The sequence below is a fragment of the Ictidomys tridecemlineatus genome, chromosome 8 (genome assembly GCF_052094955.1).
Source record: "Ictidomys tridecemlineatus isolate mIctTri1 chromosome 8, mIctTri1.hap1, whole genome shotgun sequence".
NCBI lineage: Eukaryota > Metazoa > Chordata > Mammalia > Rodentia > Sciuridae > Ictidomys > Ictidomys tridecemlineatus.
The window spans coordinates 102,313,869-102,334,340 of record NC_135484.1 but is presented as its reverse complement, the minus strand read 5'-3'; the positions used below and the strand labels follow the sequence as shown (position 1 = coordinate 102,334,340).

Below are 20,472 nucleotides of genomic sequence, written 5' to 3'. Positions count from 1 at the left end.
TCCTTTTTTATTTCCTATTTTTTTCTTCTTTTGTCTTTTCATTTCTTTTCAATTATCATATCCCCCCTTACTTGAATTCTACCTGCTTACTCTCATTCTCTTTAGTGACTTTTTCCCTTCCCTTCTAATACCTTTCCTCCCAAGCATCAAATAAATTTATAGGAGTAAACAGTAACTCAGCAGTCAAACAGAACAAGAAGTAACATGAGCAGCTTCAAAAAACAAGGAAGAAAAGGAGTACAAACAATGCAGGACAGCCTAAATATTCAGGAGGACCTAGAGTCATCAGAAAAATGGTCATATAAAGAACTCAAGGAACACCTTAGACAGATGGAATGGAACCTTAAAGAGGATACGAGACAGCAAATTCAAGCAGTGACAGAACACATTGAGAATGTATTACACAAACAGATAAAAGAAGAAGTTAAGCACCTTTATCAGGAGATAGAGATTATAAAAAAAGAATCAAACCATAATCTTAGAAATGAAGGAAACTATAAACCAAATTAAAAACTCAATTGAGAGTATCACTAACAGAGTGGAGCAAGTAGAAGCCAGGACGTCAGATAATGAAGACAAAATATTTCATCTTGAAAAGAGTCTAGCCAACTCAGAAAGGCTGGTAAAAAATCACGAGAAAAACATCGAAGAGTTATGGAATAACATAAAAAAGCCAAACTTACGAGTCATCGGGATAGAAGAAGGTACAGAGATTCAAACCAAGGGAATGAGTAACCTGCTGAATGAAATAATTACAGAAAACTTTCCAGAAATAAAAAAGGAAACAGATATACAACTTGAAGATGCATACAGGACACCGAGCACACAAAATCACAGTAGACCAACGCCAAGACACATTGTTATGAAGATATCCAATATACAAAACAAAGAGAAAATATTAAAAGCTACAAGACAAAGGAGACAGATTACATTCAGGGGTAAACCAATAAGGTTAACAACGGATTTTTCATCCCAGACACTGAAAGCAAGAAGGTCATGGAACAATGTATTTCAAACACTGAAAGACAATGGATGCCAACCAAGAATTCTGTATCCAGCAAAATTAAGCTTCAGGTATGACAACGAAATAAAAATCTTTCATGATAAACAAAAGTTAAAAGAATTTGCAGCCAGAAAACCAGCATTGCAAAGCATTTTGAGCAAAACACTACACGAGGAAGAAATGAAAAACAATAACCAAAACCATCAGAGGGAAATGCCTCGGTAAAGACAGAGGGCGAGGGGAAAAATAATCATGAAGAAACAAAGTAAATTTTTTTTTAAAAAAAAGGATAAATAATCAAACATGAATGGAAGTACAAACCATATATCAATAGTAACTCTGAATGTTAATGGCTTAAACTCTCCAATAAAGCGACATAGGATGATATCATGGATTAAAAAAACAAATCCAACAATATGCTGCCTCCAGGAGACACATCTGATTGGAAAAGACATACACAGGCTGAAGGTGAAAGGATGGGAAAAAATATACCATGCACAAGGTCCTCGTAAGCAAGCAGGGGTGGCCATCCTCATATCGAATAAAATCAATTTCAAGACTAAGTTAATCAAAAGGGGTAAAGAAGGACATTATATACTGTTAAAAGGAACCGTTCACCAACAAGACATAACAATTATCAATATTTATGCACCAAATAATGGCGCTGCAACATTCATAAAACAAATTCTCCTCAAGTTCAAGAATCAAATAGACCACAACACAATAATTATGGGTGACTTCAACACACCTCTCTCACCATTGGACAGATCCTCCAAACAAAAGTTGAATAAGGAAACTATAGAACTCAATACCACAATCGATAACCTAGACTTAACTGACATATATAGAATATATCAACCATCATCAAATGGATATACTTTTTTCTCAGCAGCACATGGATCCTTCTCAAAAATAGACCATATATTATGCCACAGGGCAACCCTCAGTAAATATAAAGGGGTGGAGATAATACCATGCATTTTATCTGATCATAATGGAATGAAACTGGAAATCAATGATAAAAGAAGGAAGGAAAAATCCTACATCACATGGAAAATGAACAATATGTTACTGAATGATCAATGGGTTACAGAAGACATAAAGGAGGGAATCAAAAAATTCTTAGAGATAAATGAAAATACAGACACAACATATCGGAATCTATGGGACACAATGAAAGCAGTTTTAAGAGGAAAATTCATCGCCTGGTGGTCATTCCTCAAAAAAAGAAAAAACCAACAAATAAATGAGCTCACACTTCATCTCAAAGCCGTAGAAAAGGAAGAGCAAAACAACAGCAAATGTAGCAGAAGGCAAGAAATAATTAAAATCAGAGCGGAAATTAATAAAATTGAAACAAAAGAAACTATTGAAAAAATTAACAAAACTAAAAGTTGGTTCTTTGAAAAAATAAATAAGATCGACAGACCTTTAGCCATGCTAACAAAGAGAAGAAGAGAGAGAAATCAAATTACTAACATACAGGATGAAAAAGGCAATATCACAACAGATGCTACAGAAATACAGAAGACAATTAGAAATTATTTTGAAAACCTATATTCCAATAAAATAGAAGATAGTGAAGACATCGATAAATTTCTTAAGTCATATGATTTGCCCAGACTGAGTCAGGAGGATACACACAATTTGAACAGACCAATATCAATGGATGAAATTGAAGAAGCCATCAAAAGACTACCAACCAAGAAAAGCCCAGGACCGGATGGGTTTACAGCGGAGTTTTACAAAACCTTTAAAGAAGAATTAATACCAATACTTTTCAAGTTATTTCAGGAAATAGAAAAAGAGGGAGCTCTTCCAAATTCATTCTATGAGGACAACATCACCCTGATTCCAAAACCAGACAAAGACACCTCAAAGAAAGAAAACTACAGACCAATATCTCTAATGAACCTAGATGCAAAAATCCTCAATAAAATTCTGGCGAATCGAATACAAAAACACATCAAAAAAATTGTGCACCATGATCAAGTAGGATTCATCCCTGGTATGCAAGGCTGGTTCAATATACGGAAATCAATCAATGTTATTCACCACATCAACAGACTTAAAGATAAGAACCATATGATCATCTCAATAGACGCAGAGAAAGCATTCGACAAAGTACAGCATCCCTTTATGTTCAAAACACTTGAAAAACTAGGGATAACATGAACGTACCTTGACATTGTAAAAGCTATCTATGCTAAGCCTCAGGCTAGCATCATTCTGAATGGACAAAAGTTGAAGGCATTCCCTCTAAAATCTGGAACAAGACAGGGATGCCCTCTATCACCACTTCTATTCAATATAGTTCTCGAAACACTGGCCAGAGCAATTAGACAAAAGAAATTAAAGTCATAAAAATAGGAAAAGAAGAACTGAAATTATCACTATTTGCAGATGACATGATTCTATACTTAGAAGACCCAAAAGGGTCTACAAAGAAACTACTAGAACTAATAAATGAATTCAGCAAAGTGGCAGGATATAAAATCAACACGCATAAATCAAAGGCATTTTTGTATATCAGCGACAAAACTTCTGAAACAGAAATGAGGAAAAACACTCCATTCACAATATCCTCCAAAAAAATAAAATACTTGGGAATCAACCTAACAAAAGAGGTGAAAGATTTATACAATGAAAACTACAGAACCCTAAAAAGAGAAGTAGAAGAAGACCTTAGAAGATGGAAAAATATACCCTGTTCATGGATAGGCAGAACTAACATTATCAAAATGGCGATATTACCAAAAGTTCTCTATAGGTTTAATGCAATGCCAATCAAAATCCCAATGGCATTTCTTGTAGAAATAGATAAAGCAATCATGAAATTCATATGGAAAAATAAAAGACCCAGAATAGCAAAAGCAATTTTAAGCAGGAAGTGTGAATCAGGCGGTATAGCGATACCAGATTTCAAACTATATTACAGAGCAATAGTGACAAAAACAGCATGGTACTGGTACCAAAACAGGCGAGTGGACCAATGGTATAGAATAGAGGACACAGAGACTAATCCACAAAGTTACAACTATCTTATATTTGATAAAGGGGCTAAAAGCATGCAATGGACGAAGGATAGCATCTTCAACAAATGGTGTTGGGAAAACTGGAAATCCATATGTAAAAAAATGAAACTGAATCCCTTCCTCTCGCCATGCACAAAAGTTAACTCTAAATGGATCAAGGAGCTTGATATCAAATCAGAGACTCTGCATCTGATAGAAGAAAAAGTTGGCTCCGATCTACATATTGTGGGGTCGGGCTCCAAATTCCTTAATAGGACACCCATAGCACAAGAGTTAATAACAAGAATCAACAAATGGGACTTACTTAAACTAAAAAGTTTTTTTCTCAGCAAGAGAAACAATAAGAGAGGTAAATAGGGAGCCTACATCCTGGGAACAAATTTTTACTCCTCACACTTCAGATAGAGCCCTAATATCCAGAGTATACAAAGAACTCAAAAAATTAGACAATAAGATAACAAATAACCCAATCAACAAATGGGCCAAGGACCTGAACAGACACTTCTCAGAGGAGGATATACAATCAATCAACAAGTACATGAAAAAATGCTCACCATCCCTAGCAGTCAGAGAAATGCAAATCAAAACCACCCTAAGATACCATCTCACTCCAGTAAGATTGGCAGCCATTATGAAGTCAAACAACAAGTGCTGGCGAGGATGTGGAGAAAAGGGTACTCTTGTACACTGCTGGTGGGACTGCAAATTGGTGCGGCCAATTTGGAAAGCAGTTTGGAAATTCCTGGGAAAGCTGGGAATGGAACCACCATTTGACCCTGCTATTGCACTTCTCGGACTATTCCCTGAAGACATTAAAAGAGCATGCTACAGGGATGCTGCCATATCGATGTTCACAGCAGCACAATTCACAATAGCTAGACTGTGGAACCAACCCAGATGCCCTTCAATAGATGAATGGATAAAAAAAATGTGGCATCTATACACAATGGAGTACTATGCAGCAATAAAAAATGACAAAATCATAGAATTTGCAGGGAAATGGATGGCACTAGAGCAGATTATGCTTAGTGAAGCTAGTCAATCCCTAAAAAACAAATACCAAATGTCTTCTTTGATATAATGAGAGCAACTATGAACAGAGCAAGGAGGAAGAGCAGGAAGAAAAGACTAACATTTAACAGAGTCATGAGATGGGAGGGAAAGGGAGAGAAAAGGGAAATTGCATGGAAATGAAGGGAGACCCTCATTGCCATACAAAATTACATATAAGAGGTTGTGAGGGGAATGGGAAAATAAACAAGGAGAGTAATGAATTACAGTAGATGGGGTAGAGAGAGAAGATGGGAGGGGAGGGGAGGGGGATAGTAGGGGATAGGAAAGGTAGCAGAATACAACAATTACTAATTGGGCATTATGTAAAATTGTGGATGTGTAACCGACATGATTCTGCAATCTGCATTTGGGGTAAAATTGGGAGTTCATAACCCACTTCAATCTAATGTATGAAATATGATATGTCAAGAGCTTTGTAATGTTGTGAACAACCAATAAAAAAAATAAAAATTTAAAAAAAAATAAATAAATAAAAATACTTGGCATTTAGGCATTAGGAAGTATTATTCAGTCACAAAACAGAAAACCCTGTTGTGAGATAAAATGGAGAGAGGAGGAGACTATGTTAAGTAGAACAGAGCATACACAGATAGACAAATACTACATGATCTTACTTGTATGTGGCAGCTGAAAAAGTTAATTTTATAGTAGAGAGTAGAACAGTGGTCATTAAAGGATATGAAGGCTGTGGAAAGGAGTGGAGTGATATTGGATATAGGTATAAAAATACAGTTAGGAAAAGTAAATTTTATTGTCTTCTAGCAGGAGAGAATTATAGTTTATAATATATTACATATTTCATAAAGAAGTTCACAGCCTCTGAAAAGAAAGACATGATAAATATTTAAGGAGATGAAAGTATAAATTATGCTTATTTTATTATTTTACACATTATATCATATGTTCAATTATCATACTATACATATATATAGAATTTGTGTGTGTCAAGAATTTTAAAAACACTGACTTAATATTAGCACTATAGAACACTTCCTCTTCTTTGATTGATTACAACTATATTACTACAGACTTATTTACCACATTTCCTTTTATACACATGCTGACATTTCCAAACAAAGTTGCAAGACACAATAAAGAAGAAAAACAAAAAAGGAAGCAATTTGAAACAGTGCAAACATCAGAACCATTTATAGTAGGGTTATCAGACATAATTTTTAAAAAAGCAACTAGGTTAATTATGTTAACATCCTAATAGAAAAAATAGGTAAGATGCAGAAACAGATTGATAATACAATGAAAGAGATGTAAATTTAAAAATTCTAGATAAACTGTCAGAATGGAAGAATGCTTTTGATGCGCTCATAAGTAAACCAGACACAACCGAGGAAAAACTCTGAGCCTGTGAAATTTCAATAGAAATTTTCAAAACTGAAGAGTTAGAGCAAAAAGATGGAGAAAATTTAACAGAATACCCAACAATTGTAGGAAAATTATAAAAAGTTGTAACATACATGTAATATAAGCTCCACAAACACAATAAAGAGAGAAAAGTACAAGAGAAATATTTGATGCAGTAATAAGTTCAGGCAAATTTTCAGAATGTCAGACACCAAACAATAGATCCAGGAAATTCAGAGAATTATAAGAAAGAATAAAAACCATTTTGACAACATGATTTTCAAACTTAATAAAGTAAAGATAATGAAAATAAATCTAGAGAGAAGTCATAGGGGAAATCTTATCTATACAAGAAAAAAGAAAAGAATTATGGTCAACTTTCCCTCAGAAACCAGAACCCTATAGGTTGTCTACAAGAAACCCATTTAAAAACTGAAAACATGTACATACTAAAAGTAAAGAATTTTAGAAAGATATTATGCTACACACATCAACAGAAGGCAGATGCAAAACATGGTGATGTAGCTACTCAAGAGGCTGAGGCAGGAGGATAACTGAAGCTCACATGTTTGAGATTCCCAAGAATAATATAGTAAGACCCCATCTTAAAAAAAAGCAATAAGTAACACCTATCAAACCATTAAAATACATGAGATAAAAACTGATAGAAGTGCAAGAAATGAGTCTATTTTGCTATTGTTTTTACTTTTATTATCAGAAATTTTAACACCCATTTATCATAAATGGATCCAGCAGGAAGAAAATCAGTAAGAATATGGTAAAAAACTATATATAAATAGAGTTAACCTCTATGAACCACTTATTCCATAAATTTTTTCTCAAGCTCACATGGAGCATTCACTAATAAAAGGCTGGCTGGGTGTGGTGGCACATGCCTGTAAACCCAGGCTCTCCAGAAGCTGAGGTAGGAACTTCAGGATTTCAAAGCCAGCCTCAACAAATTAGGCAGTCCCGAGTCCCTGTCTCTGAATAAAATATAAAATGGGCTGGGGATGTTGCTCAGTAGTTAAGACTCCTAGGTTAAAAACAATCATATTCAGGGTCCTAAAGCACATCTTAACAATTTTAAAAGAGTAGAAATCAAGTCAAACACTGTGGCATATGCCTATAATCCCAGGGGCTCAAGAGGCTGAGGCAGGAGGATCACAAGTTCCAAATCAGTTTGGGCATCTTAGTGAGACCCTGTCTCAAAATCAAATCAAATCAATCAATTAATCAATCAATAGGTTAAGGACTTAACTCAGTGGTAATTTCCAGAATATAACAATAGTGACGACAACAACAACAAAGAAAGAAAAATAAATAAAGAAATCATACAATGAATGCTCTCAGACATCCATAGTATTAGAATAGAAAACAATAACAGAAAGATTGCTGAAAATCTCTCAAAATCCTGGACCAGGCAACATATTTCTGAGTTACACACAAGCAAGAGAAGAAATTACAAGGATATTAAACAGTGCTTTTTACTAAATAAAAATGCATCTTATAAAAATTTATGATGTAATTAAAGAAGCATTTAAAAGGAAATTCATAGCTTTACATGCTTCTTTAGAACAAGGAAGATCCAATATCAGTAATCTAATCTTCTCTCTAGTATTCAGCAAATTAAATCCAAACTAAAGAGAAGAAAACCAACAATAAAAATTAGAGAAGTCAATGAAACTGAAAATAAGAAATGAATATAGAAAATTTAAAAGCACAATTCCTTGAAAAGATATGTAAGATTGATGGTTCTTCAAGGAAAAATGGGAGAAGGCAACAAATTACTAATATAAAAAATAAAAGAGGAGATATAACTACAGAACTCATAGAAATGAGAAGGATAAAAAAGGAATATTACAAATTGTGTAATCACAAATTTAATAACCTATGTGAGATGGACAAAGTCCTTGAATGACACAATCTGCCAAAAATTACACAAAAGAAATAGACATTATGAACAGGTAAATATATTTTAAATAAATTAAATCAGTATTTAATATGGGTTTGGCTGGAAATTTTATATAAACGTTTAAAAAAGAAATTATACCAAATTATACCAATTATCTACAATCTCTCCCAGGAGATGGTAGCAGTGGGAATATATGCTCATAAGTTTTCTATGAGGTCAATATTGCTCTACTAACAAAACAAAAGTTATGACATGAGAAAAGGGACTACAGCCTAGTATTTTTATACTAAGATGTAAAAATCTTCAACAACATATAAACAAAGTGAATTTAACAATGTGTAAAAATGCAGTACACATTACAACCATACAGGATTCATCCCAGTTATGTTAGTTGGCTCAGCATTCAAAATCAATTAGTATAATTCAAAGCATCAACAGGCTAATATAGAAAAACCACATGATAATTTCAATAGATACAGAAAAAGCCTGTGACAAATTCAAAGTACATTAATGACAGGACCTCAAAAGTATGTAATGGTGGTGCTTCATCAATATAATAAAGAACATCTGCAAAATACCTACTATTAACATTGTAGATAATGGCAAGAAATTTAAAGCTTTCTTTCTAAAATCAGAAAAAGGAAGGATGCCCTCTTTCACAATGCTTTTTAACATTATAATGGATATCTTAGCAGAAACATATGGAAAGAAAAAATTAAATAGATTCTATAAGATAAAATAAAACTTTCTTTATCACAAATGACAAGATGATAGAAACTTTATATATTAAAAAATTAAGACATTTAGCTATATTGTAGTATATATGGCAAGCATATAGAAACTAATTGATTTCCTACATGTCAGCAATAGAGAAAAAAATGGAATGTAAAATTTAAAACACATTATCATTATATCAGCAAATCTTACAAACAAATGCGAGATCTATATGAGTAAAATCTGCTGAAAACATCTAAAAATAAATGAATAAATGTAGAGACCTTATGTTCATGAGTAGAAATATTCAATATTTTTAAAGTTATCAGTTTTTATCAAAATGATCTATAGATTCAATATAATGTCATAAAATATCCCAGGAAGTTATTGTCTTAAATGTTGACAAACTGATTCTATTTTGTGTGTGTGTTCGAGGGCGGGGGCGACAGGCAAAAGACATAAAATGGTAACTATTTGAAGGTAAGGAGCAAAGTTAAAATAATGATGTTATGTAATTTTAAGATTTACTACCCAGTTATAGGAATAAAAATAGTGTGATATTAGAAAAAGAATAGACTACTATACCAATGGAACAGTGAACAGAAGCCATTATAAACATAGAATATAGTCAACTAATATTTGAAAAAGGATCAAGGGTAATATAATGAAAAGAAGACACAATTTCAACAAGTGATACTGAAACAAGTGGACATCCTCATGGAGAGGGAGGGAGGATATCTAGACACAGATCTTAGATTCTACACAAAATTAATTGAAAGAAGAGAAATTAATTAATTCAAATTAATTAAAAGTGTGAAATACAAGACTAGTAAACTCCAGTGAGATAACAGGATCATCCTAGATAACCTTGTATAGGTAACATTTTTAGATACAGTACCAAAGCACCATATCAGAAAGAAATAAATGATTAGTTGGACTTCATTAAACTTATAATCTTCTGTGAAAGACAGATAAAGGAGAACGAGAAGCCAAATCACAGACTGGGATGAAATATTTGTAAAAGATGTTAAAGGACTGCTATCCAAATTATATGAATAACTTTTATTACTCAATGACTAGAAAATAAACAACTCAATAAAAAATGGACAAAAGATTTGTAAAGAAGTTATCCAGATTATAAGTCAGAAATGTCAGAATATAACAGAATATAAAGATATTCAATGCCACACTTTGTTACAGGATTACAAATTAACACAACAATGAAGTGAGACAAGATGCTTGTTAGGTTGATAACACTAAATATTGGCAAGAATGTAGAGCAACAGGAGCACTCATTCACTGCTGGTAGAATTATACAATTGGATTGCTTTTTGGGATACATTCTGGCCATTTCCTACATAATTTAGTATATTCTAACTGTATAATCCAACAATCACAGCCCTTGGTGTGTGTGTGTGTGTGTGTGTGTGTGTGTGTGTGTGTGTGTGTCCTAAATATTTTTAAAAATGTCCACAAAAAAACCTATGAATGGGCTGGGGTTGTGGCTTAGTGGTAGAGTGCTTGCCTAGCATGTGTGAGGCACAGGGTTTGATTCTCAGCACCGCATATAAATAACTAAAATAAAGGTCCATTGGCAACTAAAAAAGTATTTAAAAAAAACGTGAGTGGTCATTTATAATAAGTCTGTACTTAATTGTCAATACTTGGAAATGACATGTAGGACCTTTTAGGGTGAATGGTTTAATAAACTGTGGTATACACAATTATTTGGCACTGAATAGAATTGAGCTAACAAGGTTTGAAAAGATGTTGAAGAATATTAAAAGGATATTAGTAAGTGAAAGAAGCCAATCTGAAAAATTAGCATACTATATGATTCTAACTGAATGACCTTCTGGAAAAGGCAAAACTTTGGAGACCACAGACTTACTAGTAGTTGACAGAGGTTAAGGAGGAGGGAGAAATAAATAGGCAAATCATAGAGGATTATAAAAGCAATGAAATTATTCTGAATTATATTACAATATTGTATTCACAACATAATATGTTTGTCAAAATCTACACAATGTTCAGCACCAAGAAAGAATCCCAATGTAAACTGCAGACTTTGCTTGATGAAGTATGAAGGTAGGTTCATGATTGTAACAAATCAAATAAAGCACTATGGGGCAGCACACTGATAGTGGAGAGGTAGAGTGTGTGGTGTGACAGGGGCATATATACTTTCTACACAATTTGGTCATGTACACAAAACTGATCTAAAAGATAAAGAATGTTAAACAAATAATCCATTTTTAGTTAAGGGACTCTGGTGCATTGAAAAATATTTTGTGTTAATATTTAAAACCAGTACAAAAACCAGTACATCCAGATCCGCTGGGTCTTAAAAAATAATGTTATTGTAAAAAAAATCAAAAGAAATAATTCTGAGTCTAAATTCATGACTAAGGAGTCAAAGCCAGGACTGGATCAACACTGTCATATGAAACAAGTAAAAAGATGGGCAAAACAAAGCAATGGCTGAGGAAGAGGGAACAAAGATGAGCCCACAGTTGCCCTGATACTGCCTGGGGAAAGTTCTCAGACCATGGAAAAGGGAGGGAACCCCAAGTGAACCTGTTGGACTCTGAGGTAAGTAGAGGCCAACTAAAGCATTATCTTGTATATCAGTTCACATACCCTCCAATTCGTCACTTTCCAAATATTTTCCTACCTGTTTTTATGTGATCTTTCAAGTTTTAAGATGAATAAATTTTGTTTTAGAAATCTCATGAATTAAAATTCAGGAGATTTCTACTTACTTTGTAAGATTGGAAATTACTTACAAGTAACATTAATGGAAGAATAAAAGCATGAAGAACAGCACCTAATTTTATTTTTTCATTGACTTCATGACAGTTTTATTAGCTAATATTGTTTGAAATAAAAATAACAATAGAGATAATTTTGTTTAAAATGCACAGAAAATAAATAAATACCATATATAAGCAAGTGAATTAAATAATGCAAAAAGCAGGCTTGGAGTAAAACAAACCCCATAATGTAAACTTGAATAAAAAAATCCATACTGATACTGCATTCTGATGGTAACACCTTAATTTTAAGTTTTCAGAAATTTTCATTTAGCAAATAAACAGCTTAATATTTTAATGCATATAGAATTTTAATTTGTGATGTAAAACTGCACAAAATATTATATAAAATGAATTTGTCATACAGGTATGTATATGAGAGACATGTATATTAGTCAGTTTTTCATCTCTGTGAACAAAAGAACTTGCAAGAACAATTTAGAGGAGGAAAATTTTTTTGGCTTATGGTTTCAGAGGTTCAGTCCTTGGCTGGCAAACTCTACAGCACTGGGTTGGAGGTGAGGCAGCACATCATGGTGAAAGGGCATGGTGGAAGAAAACAGCCAGTTATTATGGTAGCCACTTAGCAGAGAGTGAGCTCCACTCACCAGGGGCAATATATACTGCAAAGTCTTGCCAATAGTAACCTACTTCCTCCAGTCACACCCTACCTGCCTGCAGTTATCCCAAGTTAACCTATTTAAACTGATCAATCCACCGATTAGGTTACATCTCTGATAATTTAATCATCACACCTCTGAACATTCTTGCATTGTCTCACTCATGAGCTTTTAAGGGACACATCTTATCCAAACAATACCAACATATGAGTATCAGTATGCATATGTATATGCATATATGTTTCTAATTCATTTCTGGTTTTCTCCAATATTCTAATCCAAGTCTCTGATTCTTATCTCAAAGCTTTTTCTTATTCCTTTTAATGCCATTTTCTATTTTGTACTACCAACACCTGAATTAATGTTTTTTAAATACTTTTTTTCTAGTTTATTTGCCATCTCTTGTTATATTCTTCTTAATTCATTTTCTTTCAAAAAATACTTTTGCCTAACTGTTCTTTCTTTTAGGGTAAAAATATCTACAAATGCATGTTTCCCATGGATCTTCCAGGGAATGGCAAAATGTACATAGGTTCTTCTTTTGGATGTTATTTTGAATTCATTCATCTTTATTCTCCTTTCTTTTAGTAGTAGCTTTAACGTGGCCTATGAGCACCCAGCTGTGGCGAGGGAGCCGCTATGCCCATGAGCAAAGCAACCCCCCCAGCCTTGAGTAAAGGGGGTATTGGACTGGCATTGCACACCACATGTTGTGCAAAGCAAGTGGCCTTTCCAAGGAAATGCTGCAGCTCTGAACTTGAGCATTACTCAATGCGATTGGGCAACCCCCCTTTTGAAACATTATCCCCTGTCTTATTTGGGTAGAATATTCTATGGAATCTCTTTTTCTTAATACACAGAGGGGTTCCCAGTGCACTCTCTTTCTGGCCTTCCAGCGTGGAAGAGGACCCTTGAGGTCACAGAGCAGTCCCACACTTGACATAAAAACTACTTCTGTGTTGTGTGATTTCTTCTCTGTTTTCTTATCTTAATGTTGCAACCAGCTCTTTTGAAGCCAGCTCATCTGTCAGCAGGAGCCCCTGGTGAGACCCAGCCACAAACTACCTTGCCCAGGTTCCTTATCAGCTGAATGATGTGAGTGAGTTCACATGCTCTTACCTAAAGATAAACTGTCTGCTCTGGGTTCATCACAGGCTCTCCTACCTGCTTATCAGATGGCCACAGATTCTCATACTTAAAGAAGTGCAAGGTAGTCCTAGCAAAGAGGCGTATTTAGTAAAAGCAAGAGTCAGACGTACCTACAGAAGTATAACTAAAAGAGATTTTTGAGTTAGGTTCTTTTGCAGTGGATTAAAGAAACCAGAAACATGGATTCTTTTTGATAATTTTCTTTTTGTTTAAATATTTTTAGTTATATTTGGACACAATATCTTTATTTATTTATTTACTTAATGTGGTGCTGAGAATCAAAGCCAGTGCCTCACACATGCTAGACAAGTGCTCTACCACTAAGCCACAACCCCAGCATAAAATCTGGATTTTTGAGAAAGTTAAGAAACCTCTATTCTGCCCTTCAAAGGCTTTTAATTTTGTGATACATGAAGACATCCTTGGTTTCCAGAAACTGTCCCAGCACAGGGAAGAAAGGAAACCTGTGAAGTGGCTTGATGTGACCCAGCTCTTCAAAATCTGCTTCAGAAGCTGTCTGGAAGTTAAAAAACACTGAAAATTTCTTAATTGTTCTTCCAGAATAAAGAATCAGTCTAGCCACAGAAATTCTCCCATTGGTAGATAAGATTGTTTTTGAAATTCTGGCCTACCATGACTTACTTCAAAATTGTAATAAACTAATAGTTTTTAATCAGTTTTGAATTTTTACTATAGTTTTCCACTTTTTTCCACTATTGTATAATGGTTATATATGCAATGGGGAGAGTGAAAGACATGAGAAAAAAGGTGTGATTTTTAGCTTGCCTGACTCTCCAGTCATGTCTGGCTCCCACTGAAAGAGTGGTGTAGCACCCAGAGATATCCAAATTTGAATAGGGTGTAGTGACTAGGCAAGAAACTTATTGTCCTTCTTGGACAAGTTTTGTTTTCTATATGTAGAAAATATCATGAATACTTGGATGGTTAGAGTCACACACAGTCTGTCAGAAACTGCTAATTTTCCCTCATCCTATTCCAGTTAGTAGTAGATTCAATGGTTTATTCATTGGGTCCTGGATATCAGATGGAGAGATTATATCTCATGCATTCCTTGACAAATAGGCTTTATCTCACAACTAATTGTGGACATATTAAGTCAAAATTATTCTTGAACTTTTTGGGTCATGTATTTAAAATAAGACTCATTACCTCTCACTAGCTTTACCTTTCAGACTATCAACCATATAGCAATATCTCAGACTAACATTTTAGACAGATGGAACCCACTTATTAATTGCATGGAGAAAAGCCTACATTTTACCCATCAACTTTTATGTGAGAAAGCAGTGTACTTTTTTACTTATTTAAAATATGGAAACTTGGGGCTGGGGTTGTGGCTCATTGGTAGAGCACTTGCCTAGTATGTGTGAGGCCCTAGGTTTGATCCTCAGCACCACATATAAATAAAAGTATGTCAGCTACATCTAAAAAATATATTAATAAAAAAATACTGAATCTTTTGTCTTCTTTTGTTTTTAAGGTTATACCTTAACTCCTACCTTTTTCTTGAGGTGACCATCACATTACTAATATTCTCTTAAATTCCAGTATGGTAACTCATGTGTATTAAGAGTTATATAAAAGTTATTCAAGATAATGAATAGATAAAATTGATTTCATGTTATGAACACAGGAAATTAAAACTGAAAAATGTGATTGCATTTTTTTAATCTTTCTTGCTAACAGTGCACTCTAGAAACATTTTTTTTCTTTTTTTTTTACAGAATTGGGGAAATATACTTTATTAAATATTTTAGTTTCTTCCATATTTGTTATTTTTTATTTTCTAGTATGAGTTGTTTTATTTTTCATATAAGAAGAATTATATTTTTATTAATCTAAGAAAATCCTGGTTAAGATTAGTTGATTATTATTAAATTACATGTATGTGCTCTAAAGGAAAAATGTATTTCTAATTTGAGTTTAATTTGTTGCTCCATCTATAATATATATTTGTATGTTCTTACAGACTAATTTCTTAATATCGAATACATTTTTTATTATTAAAATTCTTGTTTTTAAACATTCTTTATTTTTTCATATTTAGGAGAAAAATCTCTCAGCAGAGCCCTAACGATACTTATTAGCTTTTAAATGTAAATATTTTTGTTTATTTGGGTACATTCATTGTTTAATAGTTTGTCAACTTAAGCACCATCATACCCCAATATTAAAAAATAAAAAAAATGAGAGATTCAGCTTTATTGACTCACTTTAATGGGCACCTTAAGAATACATCCTCCCTCTGAGACACAGCAGTGAAGTTCAAAGGTCCAAAGGAAATCTTGAAGAGGGTAGGCAAAGGCATGACAGAGCTAAAGTGAACAAGTGCTTTCACTGATGTAAGGAGAAGTGGATAACACACTGCCTGCCCAATTCCTGGGTCTTGATATCTGGTAGTTTTTAACCAAAGTCAAGCTGAGCTGTTAGAGCACTGAGTTAACCTAAAGGCTGAGGACAGAAAACAGGAGGAGGAGACTCTGTCAGTTACACATTGCTGAGGGCCTCTACTCCTGGGAGGCTTTTACCTTCCAGGAGCTCCAGACTGGCACCCCCTCCAGTGCTCACATGGCTGACTTTGTCTTCAGTGTTCCATTTGGCACAGCAAGTAGCAGTGTCCCCGCCCCCTATAATGGTGACACTACCCTGGGAGGTGGCTTTCACGATTTCATCCATGAGGGCCTTGGTTCCCTTGGCAAAGGCTTCCCATTCAAAGACTCCCAAAGGACCATTCCAAACGATGAGCTTGGCTTGAGACACAACTTGAGCATTCTTTTTAATGCTCTCAGGGCCACAGTCCAAACCCATCCAGCCCTCGGGGATGCCAGATTCTATGGTGGCATTTCCAGTGTTGGCATGCTCATCGAACTTGTCAGCCGTGATAAAGTCCACGGGAAAGGTAATCTTCACACCGTTCTTTTCTGCTTTGGCCATGATCTCCTTGACAATCTTGGCTCCCTCTTCGTCGAAGAGGGAGGCACCAATCTCCATGTTGTGGAGTACCTTTAGGAAGGTAAAGGCCATCCCGCCCCCGATGATCATCTGGTTGACCTTGTCCAGCATGTTTTTGATGAGCTGGATCTTGTCTGCCACTTTGGCTCCACCCAGGATAGCCAGAAAGGGTCTCTCTGGGTTTTCCAAGGCTTTGGCAAAGTACTCCAGCTCCTTCTTCATGAGGAACCCGGCTGCCTTCTGGGGCAGATTCACTCCCACCATGGAGCTGTGAGCCCTGTGTGCAGTGCCAAAAGCATCATTGACATACACGTCCCCTAGCTTGGACAGGGACTGGCGAAAGGCTTCCACCTTCTCGGGCTCCGCCTTCACCTTGTTCCCAGAGGCATCCTGGCCCTTGCCTTCCTCCTCCAGGTGAAAGCGCAGGTTCTCCAGCAGGATCACTGAGCCGGCTTCGGGGCTGGCGCAGGCCTTCTCCACTTCTGGGCCCACACAGTCCTTGAGGAATGTCACGTCCCTGCCCAGCAAGGCTTTCAGCTCGCCAGCGACAGGCTCCAGGGAGTACTTCTCGGGCATGGGGACGCCATCGGGCCGGCCCAGGTGGCTCATCAGCACCACCGACTGGGCTCCATTGTCCAGGCAGAACGTGATGCTGGGCATGGCGGCCTTGATTCTCTGGTTGTTGGTAATCTGGTTCTTCTTCATGGGGACGTTGAAGTCCACTCTCATGATGACGCGCTTGCCTTTGACATCCAGTTTGTCCAAAGTCAGCTTCTTAGAAAGGGACATCCTGGCAGTAGGAAGGGCTAGTGGACACCTGGATGTGGGAGCTGAAGGATGGTCTTAGGTGGGCCGCTGGGAGGCTTGTTGGTGGGGCTGCCTAACGTCTCCCCTCGGCCCGCCCCTTCCTGGTTCCTGAGTCTCCCACGTGGCAGCTGTGGGCCAGGGGAAGGCAATGCGGCCTGCCCATTGGTCCAGAGTCCTGCCAATCTGCGTTTGGAATGTGTTGCCAGGTGTTCCTTCAAACTGTCAGGCAGAAGGCCCAAAGTAGTGATGGTGCCTGATTTGGGGCAAGTTGGGAAATAAGGAAGCATCAAAGTAAGAATGGTGTGATAAATCTGAAAAGTAGACACTGCGATGTCCAATTAGTGTTCATAATTCATTGAATAGCTCTCTAAAATGGTGATAAATTAAGTTAATGCCATAACAAGTTTCCAAAGTGAAGATAATTTACTCATATTTGAAGTACAAAAATTAAAACTGCTACAATTTTAAGTTCTGTGGCTGATATAAAGCTATTTATAGTGTGTGCATTTTTGTTTGAAGTGAAAAATAATGAAATAAATGGAATTTTTTTGGTATTACATAAATTTGTATATTTACATATACCCGAGTCTAAAAATAATTTTCCTAGGAATTTGTTTAATATATATTTTCACATTAAGATAATTTGTAGAAGTCATATTCAATACTCTAAAATGAAAAACAAAACAAGAAAAAAAAAAGTAAAAAGCAACCTAAATGCCAAGAGTGGGTGAATATAAAAAACACAAAATCTGTTCTTCTTTTCTTTTACCTGGATGATTTCCAGGTATCTCTCTTGGTTAATTCCTCATTCCTTTTTTATTTATTTTTGTTCTCACTTCTTTACAGAACTTACACAACCCCAACATTCTAATAATTGGCTTCTCATAATTTGCTTCTCGTTTTTATTAATTTTCTTCATAAGAATTACCTTCTCTTGACTTTTGTTTTTATTTGTCATATAGCTGAGGGGGGTGATTGTTTGTTTCTCTCTGTGTGTGTGTATGTGTGTGTGTGTGTGTGTGTTGTCCATTGTTATATATAGTCCCAAATGTATGAGGAATTTAACATATTTTTGTTGAGTGAAGGAAATGATAAACAAATAAATAAATTAAGTTTATTAGTGATTTTGAAAGTTTTTTTCTGTTAAGTAGATTCAGGAAAACACAAAGACAAAATAAATGTGATGAGTATTAATTAATATAATGTGCAAGGGATCCACAAGAGACTACAAATTACTTCAAGGAAAATAAAAATACAAGAGAAGGATTAAAATTCATTTCATTGTTAAGGCAAATTAGAAGACAGCACAGAGGCAGAAATAGATTAAGGAGGGATAATAACTGCTATAAAAATTGATTTGAAAAGTGTATTCAAGATAATTGACCTCTCCAAAGGGAACTGGAAAAACATTAATAATTCATGAAAATAAAAGAAAAAAGTGGCATTTTAAAATTATTTTTCTTTAATGTATTTATGGAACACAATGTGATATTTTGACACCTGTGTACATTGCAGAATGATCAAATCAAGCTATTAATAAAGTGATGACTTTTTACCTCAAGGTAATAATGTTTGGACAATCATTACAAAATTTAAGTGTAATGAAAAATCGTTCAATATTTATACATATAATGAAAGATTTGATTTTTGTAAGTGTAAGAGGAGAAAAATGAGCTGAAAATAGATATGGTTTACTTGAAGATACAAATATCTATTACAAATGAAAATGAGTGCATTTTAAAAATTCAGATATTTATACCTGATTGGTTTTGTAATGAAAATTTGTTTTGCAATTTTTTCATTCAACTTTTTGCTACATAGCATGAGGTTTCTGACAGAAATATATTTGAGGCACCATCAATAGGATGGATGGCTGTAATTTAAAAAAAAGAAATGTTGACAGCTGTGTAGAAAATTTGAAATCCTTACATATTAAAAGTAAGAATGTGAACTAATGCAACCACATTAGGAAACAGTTTGGCATTTCTTTAAATTATTAAACACCATGATACCTTTTGACCCAGCAATTCCATTCCCAGGTATTTACTATAATGATATCATTATGATCTTATTATAAAATGTATAAATAAAACATCCAACAATAAAATTACTATTGAATACATTCACATAACAATAAAAACTATTAGTTACTGCTATGGGGGATGAAATATGCTACATTCACTATGGGAAATATCTTGGTAGTTTTTTATAAATAAGAACATAGGTCTACCACCTGAGTTATCATTACTATTCCTAGATGTTTATCCAAGTATATAAAAAACACATTTTCTTTCAAAATTATTATATATAAATGTTTAGGGGAGCTTTGTTAATAATTATGAAATGACATTTTTCAACTGGTATGTGGATAAACTATTATATATCCATACAGATAAATATTTATAATCAAATAGAAAAGGCTATTTATACATAAAAATCCTGTATGAAATTTAAATGAACTTTGGAAACCAAAGATAACAGACACAAAAGTACAGACATTTCATGTGATTTAACTCACAAAATATTTGAAAACAAACATAGAAAAGTGGAAAAGATATCAGTAATTCCTATTGTGAGATGTAGTTATCAAGTATGATGGAGACACACCACTGAATTTTTAGTGTGATATAACTATTCTATATGATAGTGGAATGGTGTATTTGTAAATACTTGTGAAAAGTCCATAGAATTATACATTTTAAAAAAAGTGATCTTAGTGAATGCAAATTTTGAAAAGTGAACAAAGAAGTTTGGGAGTCTCAGTATTGAATGGGACTCAGACTGTTCAAATTGAGTGTAATTATATAATGACATGCAACACATGTCACTGGAGGTAATATGGAGACAATAAGATGACTTTAGTAAAAAAAAATCCAGTTTCTAAGGATAAAGACAATAGAACTGTACAAAATTTAAATTTTCATATAAAGACATTGTTTATCATAGGAATATAGATTAACAGTTCTGAAGTTATGTTCATACTGAAGATAAATAAAATAAGTAATGATAG

At 34.6% G+C, this 20,472-nt stretch overlaps 2 protein-coding genes across 4 annotated transcripts in view; both read right to left on the bottom strand.

The window, feature by feature from the left end:
* Positions 1-20,472, bottom strand: part of LOC101965393 (cysteine-rich secretory protein 3) — an 87,111-nt gene that overhangs the window by 54,634 nt on the left and 12,005 nt on the right. The gene's annotated exons all lie outside the window — the stretch shown is intronic.
* LOC101965100 (phosphoglycerate kinase 2) lies at positions 15,918-17,643 on the bottom strand. Its single transcript, XM_005318583.3, has one exon. It carries the CDS (start codon positions 17,442-17,444, stop codon positions 16,191-16,193), a length of 1,254 nt encoding a protein of 417 aa, XP_005318640.2. The 5' UTR covers positions 17,445-17,643; the 3' UTR covers positions 15,918-16,190.

What these genes read in the sequence shown, in the direction of transcription:
- LOC101965100 (XM_005318583.3), bottom strand. Translation starts at nt 17,444, where the DNA reads ATGTCCCTTTCTAAGAAGCTGACTTTGGACAAACTGGATGTCAAAGGC.